General features: G+C 33.1%; 1 protein-coding gene across 1 annotated transcript in view; it reads right to left on the bottom strand.

Annotated features, from left to right (window-relative positions):
* OLFM3 (olfactomedin 3) overlaps positions 1–10241 on the bottom strand; it is a 256710-nt gene extending 246469 nt beyond the window's left edge. The window contains exon 1 of the mRNA XM_051993225.1: positions 9640–10241. Within this exon, the coding sequence (XP_051849185.1) occupies positions 9640–9708 (69 nt within the window). The 5' untranslated portion in view covers positions 9709–10241. The remainder of the gene's footprint in view (positions 1–9639) is intronic.
* Between the last annotated feature and the right edge of the window lie 2349 nt (positions 10242–12590).

Here is a 12590-nt window from a genome sequence, read left to right as displayed (position 1 = left end):
GATTATTCAGTGTTGTGGCTTAATCATTATCAAATTCTGGCTCCTAACCAAAAGTGTGTGTGTGTGTGTATGTGTGTGTGTGTGTGTGTGTGTTTGCGCACGCATGTGTGTGCATTTATTTATTAATCACCTATTTCAAAATGGATAATCTTATATAAGTCATAAAATACATAATCTGTCAAGGAGTTCCAAATCCCTAAAAACAAGTCTTAAAAAATCAATCTATTTGCATTGGCTCCTCCATTCCATCTTATCTGTGCAAGGACAAAACTTCATGATTCCCCCAAAACATTTAACATCATTTCTCTTAGACTGAGTTCTTTGGAGCTTTCTGATTTGAAGTGAACATATAAGATTGAATGTAGTCTTTTTTTTTAAATTTGCTATTAATTTATCCACATTTTAAATGTTGAATGAGAGCAGGAGGAGCAAGAGGAAATACTGGCATCTAAATCAGTGAACAAATATTTATTAGGTACCTACTATGTGTCAAGCACTGTGATAGGAGACATACAAAGGCAAAAGTTAAAGACAGTGCATTTTATTGTGAGAGACAACATTTCTACTTTTAGCCATGTGAGAAATAAATATGAGATCATTTTGGGAAGGTAGTAACAACAGTATTGACTTTTTAATGGAATCAGAAAAGATTTCATAGAAGAGGTCTCTTTTGAGCTGAGTTTTGAAAGAAGTTAGAAATTTTATGAAACAGTGGAAAAGTTGGAGGACATTTATGGCATGGAGATCCACCTTTGCAAAGTTATAAAAGTAAAAGATGGGATATATCATCTAAGAATATAAAGAAGGCAAGATGGGTTTGACCTGAATGACCGAAGGAGAATAATATCTAATGTTCTAATGGTCTGCAAAATATCAACACTGCCTCTTTGTTTTTGAAGCAAAAATATTGCCAGGAAAATATGTGATAGATTTTTTTTTACATGATAGATTTTTGCTGAAAATATAAGATTATTTTTGGCAGGTGACTGAAATACAAACAATTTCCTTCCAATGATTAATTTCAGCTGCTGACCCATTTTCACAAAAATAAATATGACATATATTATTTGTCCTAGCATACTATTTTTTCATATTCTGTTTGGTCATCTTCATGGCCTGGAGTTAAGCAGAAAGGGAGGAGGGAGTAAACACATGGTTTGCCCAGGTGGATTGTCTTAGAATGGACAGCTTCAGCAAAAATAATATAAATGCAGCCAATTTGGGGTGAAGGACTTTATGAAGAAGAAGGACAAGGAGAAAAAGGAGGGAAAGTAAGAAATGGAGGAGGAATAATGAAAAAATAAAGACTGAAAAGTAAAGCTACAGAGCAAAGGCCAAATTTACAAAGGATTATGGAGCTTGGGAAAATCTTATTTGTGCTGTGTGGCTTTCTGCCCTCGTTTTTCAGATTAAATCACTTTGCTAATATACCTTTCTTCTCCTTCCCCTCTGTCCTCTCTATCCCAACTTTGAATTATTTTCTTCCTTTCCTCACTCCTTCTTTTCTTTTATCTTCCTTTCTCTCTCTCATTTTGTCTTCTACCTTTACTTTCATTTTCCCTTCTACCATCTTATTCATTCCCTGTTTCTCAACTAATATTCCCTTTTTTCCTCTCTTTTCCATCACTTTCCCTCAATTTTAAGGAGGAATTAAAATAGCTGTCACAGTTGGCCATATTAAATAACCACACAAAGCTGGTGCTTTCTTAGGCAGATGCTACTGCAATTCTCCCAAGTGACAATTTCTTTGTTTAAATGTCCATATGATCTCTTTTATAACCATATTTCCCTGCAACAGTTTGTCCATGAAACTAGCCACATGGCCCTCCTGCTCTACCTCCTGCTCTACACAGATTAAGTTGTACCTATTTTAAAAAACAAGAGTGAAGTATATTTGAAAATGAGTTTTAGGATCTATGCCATTAACCATATTGCATGTACCTTCCTTGCCCAAAATGTTAAAGAATTACAGTATTTCAATAATTCAAAAGTATTTTATTTCATGGGTATTCCTATCATCAAAACAGTTAAGAAACTCTCTGCACTTCATATTGTGCTTTTTCATTGATTTGGGTTAAAAAAAATTATCACAATTGGGGCAGCTAGGTGTTGCAGTAGATAGAGCACCAGCCATGAAGTCAGGAAGACCTGAGTTCAAATTTGACCTCAGATAGTTAATACTTCCTAGCAGTGTGACTCTGGGCAAGTCACTTAACCCCAATCATCTCAGGGAAAAAAAAATATCACAATTGCTTTGATGAATTTAACTAGGGTATCCTCCGACAACAGACATGCAGTCTTTCACTATTTTCCTACTCAAAGTCTATTTGACTCATATGACCTTCGACAATGCCAGGTTCCCTTATGAATGTTGTATTTATTAGAGATCTCCTCCTTATTTGCTAGTTTTTCAATTATTACTTTATCTCCTATATTAAATGAGAATGTTGACTTCTATTTACATTACAGGAAAATAGATTCAAATGTGTCCTCTTTATAGAGGGAGGAGACAGTTGAGGGGGGGGGAGAAGGAAGGAAAAGAAGGAAAGAAAAAAGGAAGAAAGGCAGGAAAGGAGAAAAGAAGGGAGAGAGAGAAGGGTTGGACATCCTTGATGCAACACTGATTTGTCTCTGTGTGCATATGTATGGGTTGAGATGCCAAAACCTTCGCTATTCCTAAGATTCTGTCAAGTACTAGTTTCAGTTATCATTGGACATTAAAAATGGTCTTATACTGTAACAAGAAAGAACACAATGATGTGTCCTTCCTATGTTAACACTAACGCAGTGCAGAAGCCTTCTGAAATTTCTGTAGTTTAGTTCTCTCTCTCCTCATTTTCCTTTCCTTGCAAACAATAAATCAGAAAGTTGTGTTCTTCTGATTGGTAGCAACATCAGAGGCCAAGGTAGCATTAGGACAGGTATCATTTACTGATAGATTTTTCAGTTTCATGTCTCATGTATGTAGCTTTAGAGTTACTGTGAAGGATTATATTCTTGATTTATTGAAGTCATTTAAAAATAAACTTATAAGTTTGTGCTAAACTAGAACTTGATCCAAAAGTTCATGTGCTTGTCATGAAATCTTTCTTTTTCTTGATGAAAAAGTAATCATCTAATTCATTTGACTTTAGTCTGGCAAGCACCCACTAACAATTTCAAAAAATGTCCTGCAATAAAAAATATTGAACTTTAACTCTACTCAATGTTAGGTTAATTTAAAGCAAAAATATTGGCCACTCAACTTACCCAGTTTACACAGGGATTATAAATCCCTAATCCTAATCATATTATGTATGAACAAAATCTTAGAATAAAAATTTCACCATGCATGCTCTCCACATAAAGATATACCAAATGTTTCCTTTCTCATTTAATCATTTCACATTTTGACAAAAAATTTACCACTTCACACCAAAATTTGATATCCTTGCTCTGTTTTATTTGACTAGTGTGCTCCCCCAAATGAAATCTTTCCAGTAAATCTATATAACCCTTTTACTTTTATTTTATTTTATTATTATTTTTTTTTAGTTTGAGGTAGGTAGATGGCACAGTGGAGAGAGAAGCAAGTTTGGAGTCAGGAAGACCTAAATTAAATTCTTACTCAGTTACCTATTAGTTGTGTGGCTCTGGGCTACTTATCTCAGTTTCTTTATCTGTAAAATGAACTAGAGAAAGAAATGAAAAAACACTCCAATGTTTTTGCCAAGAAAACTCCAAATAGGATCATGAAAGGTTTTACATGACGTGAAGTGACTGAACAACAAAAAAATCTCTTAGTATCTGCTATGAACTATGATGGCTGCTTGAGATACAATGAAAATTATAATAGGAGAAAAATGGATATAAATCAGTATATTAAAAATACAAATAGAGTAGAATGAAAATAGAAAAACAAATCCTTTGGTTACTAGTCAGTTACTCAAATTTGTAGGTCTGATTAGTCATGGTAAGACAACATATTAAGACTATGTTGATCCCAACATAGTGACATTATTTTGGTCCTCTTTAAATTCAAAGGACAAAACCAACCAAACTATATATAGGAAAAACAGCACCATTATTGATGCTAGAGCACAGTGTTAGATATAAAGTTGAACATTATTAATTGAATACTTTTCTTGAAAGAGCTTTTGATAAAGGATTAGAATTGTAAAACACAAGTGCATGGTATATCTTAGGGAAAAGAAGAGGAGAGCTCTTTGTAGAGTAAAAATGAAAGTTGAGTGAAGTTATCAGTTTTAAAAAAGCCTATTTCCTTAGAACTCAAGGAGATTATGATGATAATGATACTATACAAAAGTTTCAGGTTGATATCAGAGAAGCTTAGATTCTCAAGTTCACTGTTCTCCATTCAAATCTTGCATCTCCCATTTATTTTCTATGTGATCTTGGAAAAGTCACTTAAGGTCCTTGTACTGCAGTTTTCTAATTAACAAAATGAAGGAGCTGAACTTGAATAACTTTTGAGTTTCATTCAATTCTATTTCTTTGATCAACAGACTATCTAGTCCAGTTTATATAGAAAAAAAATCCTCTTTATAATATATCCCCAGGGGAAAATATCTATCTTTTGCTGATGAATCTCTAGTGAAGGGAACTCACAACTTCCCAACACAAATGATAGAAATATCTAGTCTTTTAAAATTTGTCAAAATAACCATGTTGTTATCAAATACTCACTTCTCTTTTTTTTTTATAGGGATCAAACTTTTTCTTCTTCTTCTTTTTTTGAACTAGACCCTATGCCTTCATGTTTAACTTTCTCTCTGGCAAAGGGATAAACAAATGGCTGTTACAACCGGAAAGAGAAAAAAAAAATCCAGAGCTTATAAAGAATTATACTAAAAATACAGGGATAATGAAACTCATGCTATTTCTATCCCTCTTAGAATCCCAGAGAAACAGTTGTTGCATTTATTTACACCTCGGAATATTGTTTTCATTTTTAGGTTGGGGGAGGTAAAAGAGGGAAAGAAAATATAAAGGTACTATGGAGAAACTTTTCACAAAAGACAAAAGGGTACTATGGGGAAACTTTTCACACAAGACAAAAGCAATGTGTTAATAGAGACCTTTTAATCAATATAATAATATGGAAAAAAGAAAGAATCAGTTCTGGAATCAGAGGATCAGGTTTAAATTTGTTCTCTGATGCTTACTATCTGTGTGAATATAACCATGTAGTTTAACTTTTCTGGACTTTAGTCTCATAATCCATAGAAAGGTGAAGACTGAATGGTTCCCAAAGTCCCTTCTCGTCTAGTTCTATGATTCTGTGACCAGGGAACTTTCCCTAATTCTTGCTTTCTGTTTCTTATTGAGTGAATTAAGTGATTTCAAGGATTTTGCAAGGCTAGTATAGGCTATCTTATACAACTGCAAGGTAACAATGGGAGACAAATATTTAAATTAGATTTAATTAAGACATTGCTTTCAGAGTGTTTATGACAGCCCTGTTTTTTTTTTTTTTTTTTTTTGTAATTAACTTTCAGGATAGGAAAGTGAGGTTTCATCAAAATAAGTATCTTCTGAAGCTTCCCTTATGGTTTCAATATCTTTGCTTATTATCTTTAGCCATTTAATATTCTTGGTCCCAATCCATATGATATAAGGTTAAGTGAAGAAACAGAGATCTGAAAATTATTGAAATTCTTGAATTGTGTTTCTATCATACTTAGTCAAATGTCTCTCTTAGGCTAATGGTTCTAATTTGGAGATCTGATTATGACAGGAAGAAAAATTAGATGCATATGGAAGCTATTACAGTTATCATTGTTATGCTTCATGTCTGTTGGAAGGTCCACATTATATGGTGATTGATTTCTTAATACATATCAAGATAATGACCATGATACTGTCCTCAGTAGAAGAATCACATCTCCACAAGATTATTCTCTATTATGTAATACATGTAGAACTGCATTAAAGATCAAAAAACCCCTCAATAGCTGAGTTTCTTAATGTCAGCAATTTTTAACTCTAATTCCCTCTTCCTTCTCCCTCAAGTTCAAAAATCTGACACAAGATCCAAATTTCCTTTTCCCACCTGTACTCCAGTATTTATCTCTTGCTTTGCCCACAGATCAAACATGCAAAGCAGTGCAATGTGAGGTTCTCATTTTCAGCAGTGATTATTTTGTTAGTGATCAAATAATGGGCCTTCCTAAAATAAGCCTTGTGAGAAGTTCAGTGTCTCTGCACTATCAAGGTCATTACTGAATATCAAGATTTCAGTTAAGAAGCACAGAGATGCCATCTAGCAGTAACTCTTAGGAACTTCAAAGTTTGCTATATATGACACGAGCAAGTAACTGATTTCCTGTAAGCTTTTTAGATCTTTAGCTTATGTTACTTGAGTGTGGTTTGGCATTTTGCCCATAAAGCTGACACTCCATTAGGAATGAAACTAACCTGAAGTCTGCTATGAGTGGCCAAGGGTATTGGTGAGAGGGGGTTGATTGAACTAATGTGTTTTCCAAATAGAAATAGAAACTGGTAATTAGGCTGTAATTAAGATAGCATAGATTTTAATAATTTTAGTAGTAGAGGAATTGATGATCTGTCAGAAAAAATCCAAATAATTAATTAGTGGTGAGCTGTCTTCTTTCACTTAAGGACAGTAGTTGTGCCAATATTCTGACATGCTAAGGAACAAAAAAAGAAGAAGAAAGTGTGTCTATGCTGAAAATGAATTCATCTACATGATGAATTATCTTTGGACATAAAATCCTTGGCACTTCTTTAAATTCCAAATTCCATTTCAGATTTTCAAGTAACATATCTTACCATGAGATGGCGATACTTAAACACCTTATAAAATATCATATAATCAAGGTGAGGTTACAATCATTTAAGAGTTATTATAAAAGCAAATATTAATAACCCTGTATATGTAAATATGGTCAATTTGTTATGAAACAATTGTGGGTTGCCACCAGCTTTGCTTTTAATAAAATTATAGTAAGAAATCAGCAAGTTCTGTAAACATGGAATTTGAAATTATATACCTCTTTTGCCTTATCTTTCCAAATTTATGAACTCTCTGTATAGATTTGTTTCCATGATTCACCATCATGTTTGGTATGTGGATATATTTATACATGTATGTATATGTATGCATGTATTTGTATGCAAACTATTTTGCTTATAGATGAGTAAAATTTGAGAACTCCAATTTAAAACACGATTGTGCATTTATGGTCAATTTTCAATAAAACTGAAGGTAAAAAAGAAAACCAGAATTGTGTTTCAGATTTATAGTCAAGCCTTTGTTCAGCAAGGGTCATCATTTTACCTCCAAGTTTAAAAAGGGGCCTTTCTGAGCATCACATTCAGCAGTTAATCTTAGTTACCATTTATAACTGTATTCTAATTTCAGACAGCAAAATTTCCCCAGAAGAGAGAATTTGTCATCCAAGTTTTTAAGTCAAAGAGCAAAGGACAAACTTGGCCAGCCATATTCAATGTACAACCTGATCTGTTATTACTTTGAGGGCCAATAGTGATTTTTGTGTTTAGTTCCATATACTAATATATTTTGGATTCAAAATATGGTTTTATGAGAAAAACAAGATTAATACTTCTTTGCTTCTTCTCAAAAAACTTACTTTGAGTTTTCTATTTTTTGTGATATTAAAATTGAGTGGAATGAACATTTTTGTATTAAGATTCATTATGTTATCAAACAAAATGTTAGTGTTCTCTGTTCTCTTCATAGAGTTTTGCAGTTTCCAAAAAGCTATAAGAACTATCTAAAAAGTTAATGTATGCCTTTTTCCCTTTATGAATCTCAGATTTGAATTCCCAAATAATTGAGTTGTGAAAGTTTATTAACAATGAATGAGTTCAGGGATAAGCCACTAATCAAAGATAGATTATTTATCTGATAGTTTGTGTATTTGTCTGCTTTGGATTATATTCATACTGATTAATTGATATTTTGATAATGATAGTAATAATATATGAACATAATGCTTCTGAATTTCTAGAGTAGTTTGAATTCAGATCAAAATTAGTTGGAACTAAACTCTCCATTTTTTCATGAAAAGGAAAATTTCTCTATAATATCTACAAATATTATGCTTTTTTGTTTTCAATATAACTTTAAGAAATATAGATAAACTATTACAATGTATTTCAGAAATCTTGAATTATTAACTTTTATATAAATAAATAAGTTGTGTGTTTTAGCAAAACAAGCTCAATATGTTTTCCTACAGGGAAAACTTACTTTATAAAATGTAAACTTTATGCAAACACTGTATAATATGAAAACTGCATCATTAAAATAATTAAGATGACATTCACAAATACTAAGTACAATATTTAAGGAATAGCAATAGTAGTATACCTCTTAGATAAAATGGGGAGTTGTGTGTTTCCATTAATCTGAAATAATTTTGAAAAGTGTACACAAATGATCATTAGCAAGTATGATACTTATTTCAAGTTTGTACTATACACAGTATTTTCAAGGCCTTGACATATTACCTCTTAAAGTGTGGAATTGTGTTTGGCAAAGTCCTAGTTTTGCTGATTTTTCAATGGAAGATTAATTTCTTCATACTTTATAGATATAAGAAGACAATGCTGTTAATTTTTTAATTTAACATAAGGCCCACTATAACATTTTGGCCTCCCTAGTCCAGCTGATAGCATAAAATTGTCTTCAGGCAAAGAACAAATAAAGAAGCAAAGGTACTTAGCTAATAAATAGTATGTTAGCTGTACCTTCCTTGACATCTTTCTAGTTACTCATGATAATCATTTTTAGAATACTAAATCTCTCAGGATATCTGACTCTTCTCATGACTTGCCGCATTCACCAGTGGAAATATTTCTTTATGCTTTCTGCCTTTTTTTTCCTAGAGTACCCCTATATTTCCGATAGCTTGTACTGAGCATTTATTTTCAGAGTTCAAGATCCATAATCATCATTTTTCTTCTCTCTCATAGTTTATCTTACTATTACTTAACACTAGAAATCAGAACTTCTTCAACCTCTCTAAATCTCTCCTTCACCCCCCCCACGACTTTTTTTTTTTTTTTTTGTAGTGGAAAACAACTAACAAGCAACAAACAAGAAAATATCCTCTTTCACCAAACCAGCTCTAGGCAATGACAGAGAGTTCAACTGTGCTACTCTGCCTCTTGTATTACAAGCAGCATCCCAAATGTTTTGGACACAAACTGCAGCATGTCTGCGATGGGAGTGTTATTGACCAGGCTCAGCTGGAAATATGCTTCTCTACTTTAAACAAAGGGGCAAGCAGTCCTAGTATCCTCTAATGCATCTTTGCAACTAATATTATTATAATTGCAAACTCTGCTATTGTCTATCACACCACAGAAAAGCACAGAAAGCCTTTGGACAGGGAAAAAAAAAGCTAAATTCCCCAGAGATCCGCAATGCCCACTACACCGATATACACAATATTCACTCCCCTTCCTTTTCTACCCTTTTTTTCCCAAACTGAGTCTACCTTGCAGTACTATTCTTTGAGTGGGTAAACTTGCCATCTCTCATGCAGTAAAGGTAAGATGAGTAAAAGACGATAGCTTGAGATACTGTCCTTCAAGCTTTAAAAAAAGCACTGTGCATTTATATAAAATAAGATATAATATTATTCATACCTTGGAAGGATCTAATCCAGCCAGAAAAGAAAGCAGCAGAAGGTTCAGGAGGTTGGATGGTGCCTGCATTCTGCTCTGGGTTTCTTTGCCTCTTTACTCTCTTTTATTCAGCTACTCCACTTTCACTGCAGGGACCCTTCTCCTGTCAGTTGCACTTTCTGCCTGCCAGCCAGAATCTGAGTGGAAGGAGCAGCAGCAGTGGCTGTGGCAGAAACAACACCAGCAGGAACCGGGCAGCAGCAGCAGTAATAGCAGTAGCAGAGCAGCAGCAGCAGCAACGGCAACACCAGCAGCAGCAGCCGCCCTGGGGGGTGATCATTCCGCAGGCATCCTCAGAGCTAGGAGTCCAGGAGCTTAGCCGGGTGGGCAAGGCTGCAGCAGGCGCTGCCCGTGGTGCTGAAGCTCTTCCACACCACTGCTCCGTCTTTTCCTTCACAGCTACTCAGCTAGTCCAGTGAAAAAGTTTTGACCCAAGGGGGAGTAAAAGAAAAAGAGAAAGACAGAGCAATTCAAGCAAAAGAGAGGGTTAGGGGGAGAGGGAAAAAGAGAGAGAGAAAGAGATGAGTAGTAACTGCTGGGAGAGGTGTGGAAACCTGGGCAACGGATGTGACATCAGCAGAGCTCCTGGGGGCTTGGGGAGATGTTTTGCAGGGAATTTGTTAACCAAACAAGGACAATCTCAACTCTTTCCTGATTCATTTCAGCATTTACCGAAAATGGGAGCAGTTAAATTAACTAGTTAGCTAGATTTTATGAAAGAAATGAGTAAGCAATGGAGGTGCCTAATGTCATTAATAGAAAACTCACTAAGGTATTCAGTTTCTTAAAGTTTTCACTGAGATCAATGTTTATTGATTTTATATTCAGGACACATATCGTACCTGCTTATGGAAATATGTGCACATATTATATTTACATATAATATAATGTTACACTTATTCAAAAATTATTAGCAATTGACTATTTCTATATAGACCCTTAGGCCAACTAGATTAATGAAGGTTGTATGGTTTAAGTACAGAATATGTATTTAATTCATGATGTTAGGAGTATAGCTTCCATAAAACTTCAACTTTTATTTATGCCCCAGGAAGAATTAAATAATGTAAGATTGTTTAAATTGGAAAAAGTTACAATTTCTGAATTTCTAATTTTTTTTTTTTTAGATACAAAGGTAAAAGCAAAGTGTTTAGGTAAACATTGCCAAAAAAAGTAAATGATAAGTAATCTGTAACTCACCATTACTCATCTGAAGTTCAACATTTCTTCTTTTTGAAGTATGGAATGAGAAAGTTGTATGCTGTTAATTGGAAACTGAATTGAGTCAATGATGAAAAATCCTTCAATACTATCTCAATGATTATTAAAATGTTCTTTCATTAAGAAAGTAAAAAAGACATTTATTCTCCTAGTTAATTATCCAGAAGTAAAATTTGCTAAGAATAAATTTGCCTAGAGTTGAAATCATATCCTTTCCTCCAGAGCCAATATCAAAATTAAGATAAATAGTACAAGAGATAAAAAACTAATCACACATATTGTGCTTCCCTACTGTTCTTCATATTCATTATTATATTAATCCATATTATTCAAATTAAAATAAACTTGATATCATCACAATTATATTTTGTAAAGTTTTCCTGTCTTGGTTGTGCGTATTCTGGTCTTGACTCTATCTGATTCATTTCCAAGTAGTCTTTTCTTCTATGAAATATAAATGACAGGAAGAAAAAGAATTTCAAAGGTTCCTGAATAAAAGTATGGCTCATGTACAGAAAGCATATGGCAGGATATCCAAAGGGAAGGAGGATCACCTAAAATTACCAATATCTTGATAACAATCCTATTATGCACACCGTACTTTCTTCTCAGCAGAAAGAGAAATGAAGTTATTTCTACCAAGGAAAAAGGTAATAAAATTCTAACAGCAAATTTGATATTCTTTTGAGGTGTTTTTCAAGAACACATTAAAAACTTATACTTTTCCTCATTTTACTTTATTTTATTTTCCTCAACTTTGTCTTAAAATAGTTAATTTTGATGTAAAATTAATATATTTGATATAAAATTAATCAGCATAAAGTTGTTTAAAACAAACAATTGAATGAATACATTCAGCTTTCATTTTTGCTTTTCTACTCTTTTCTTTGGGATTCTGTGTATTGTTAAATGTGAATATTACACAGGATAGAGAAAGTTAAATTCAGCCTCAAAAATTTTTAAATATCTACATAAATGCATATAGATGGTATGCATGAAAAAGTAGAAAACTTTTTTCGTCATAAATTATTTTTAATTAATTAGCTATTGTGGTTCTACTTTGACATCTGGTTATTGGAATAGTGAATGTATTCTCATATGACAGTCAGCAAAGCAAATTTAAATGAGAAACATCTAGATTTCAAACACCTAGATTCTTCGATTGTCAGCACTTCAAGTTCAACAGATATTCTTTTATCAATCAGAATGATTCTTCCACTAAGAAAAACAAACAAAAAACCTCTTCTGCCTCACATTTGCCTGAGTATATAAACATCTGTAGCAATGTAAGAGGCAAATTTATTGCTACTATTTCCTTTACCTTCTTTTCTCATGGAAATGGAAGACTATCCATTATTGATAGTAATCCATACACACACCTTACAAATATTACTAAGGAAAAAAAAATCTGATCAGAAAAGGTGACACCACTTAGAAATACCAAGTAATATGTGGCAAATACTAAGAAAATATGACCTTATCATGTTTACAAAATATTTGTCATAACTAAAACTTAAACAGGTGGTCAGACCAATCAAATTGAGTGATACATCAAAAAGTAATTTAATATTTCAGAAAAATGAGCTAAGCTAATTTAAAATTCATGACCACCAAAAATAGAATTTACTTGGAACATCCTCTTTGCTGTCACTTTAATATTAGTTTAATTTTCCCTAGACAGTCAAGTTCAA

The sequence above is a fragment of the Antechinus flavipes genome, chromosome 4, assembly GCF_016432865.1.
Source record: "Antechinus flavipes isolate AdamAnt ecotype Samford, QLD, Australia chromosome 4, AdamAnt_v2, whole genome shotgun sequence".
In the NCBI taxonomy this organism is placed as follows: Eukaryota; Metazoa; Chordata; class Mammalia; order Dasyuromorphia; family Dasyuridae; genus Antechinus; species Antechinus flavipes.
The sequence above is the reverse complement of the archived record's forward strand: the minus strand, read 5'-3'. Positions and strand labels throughout refer to the sequence as shown.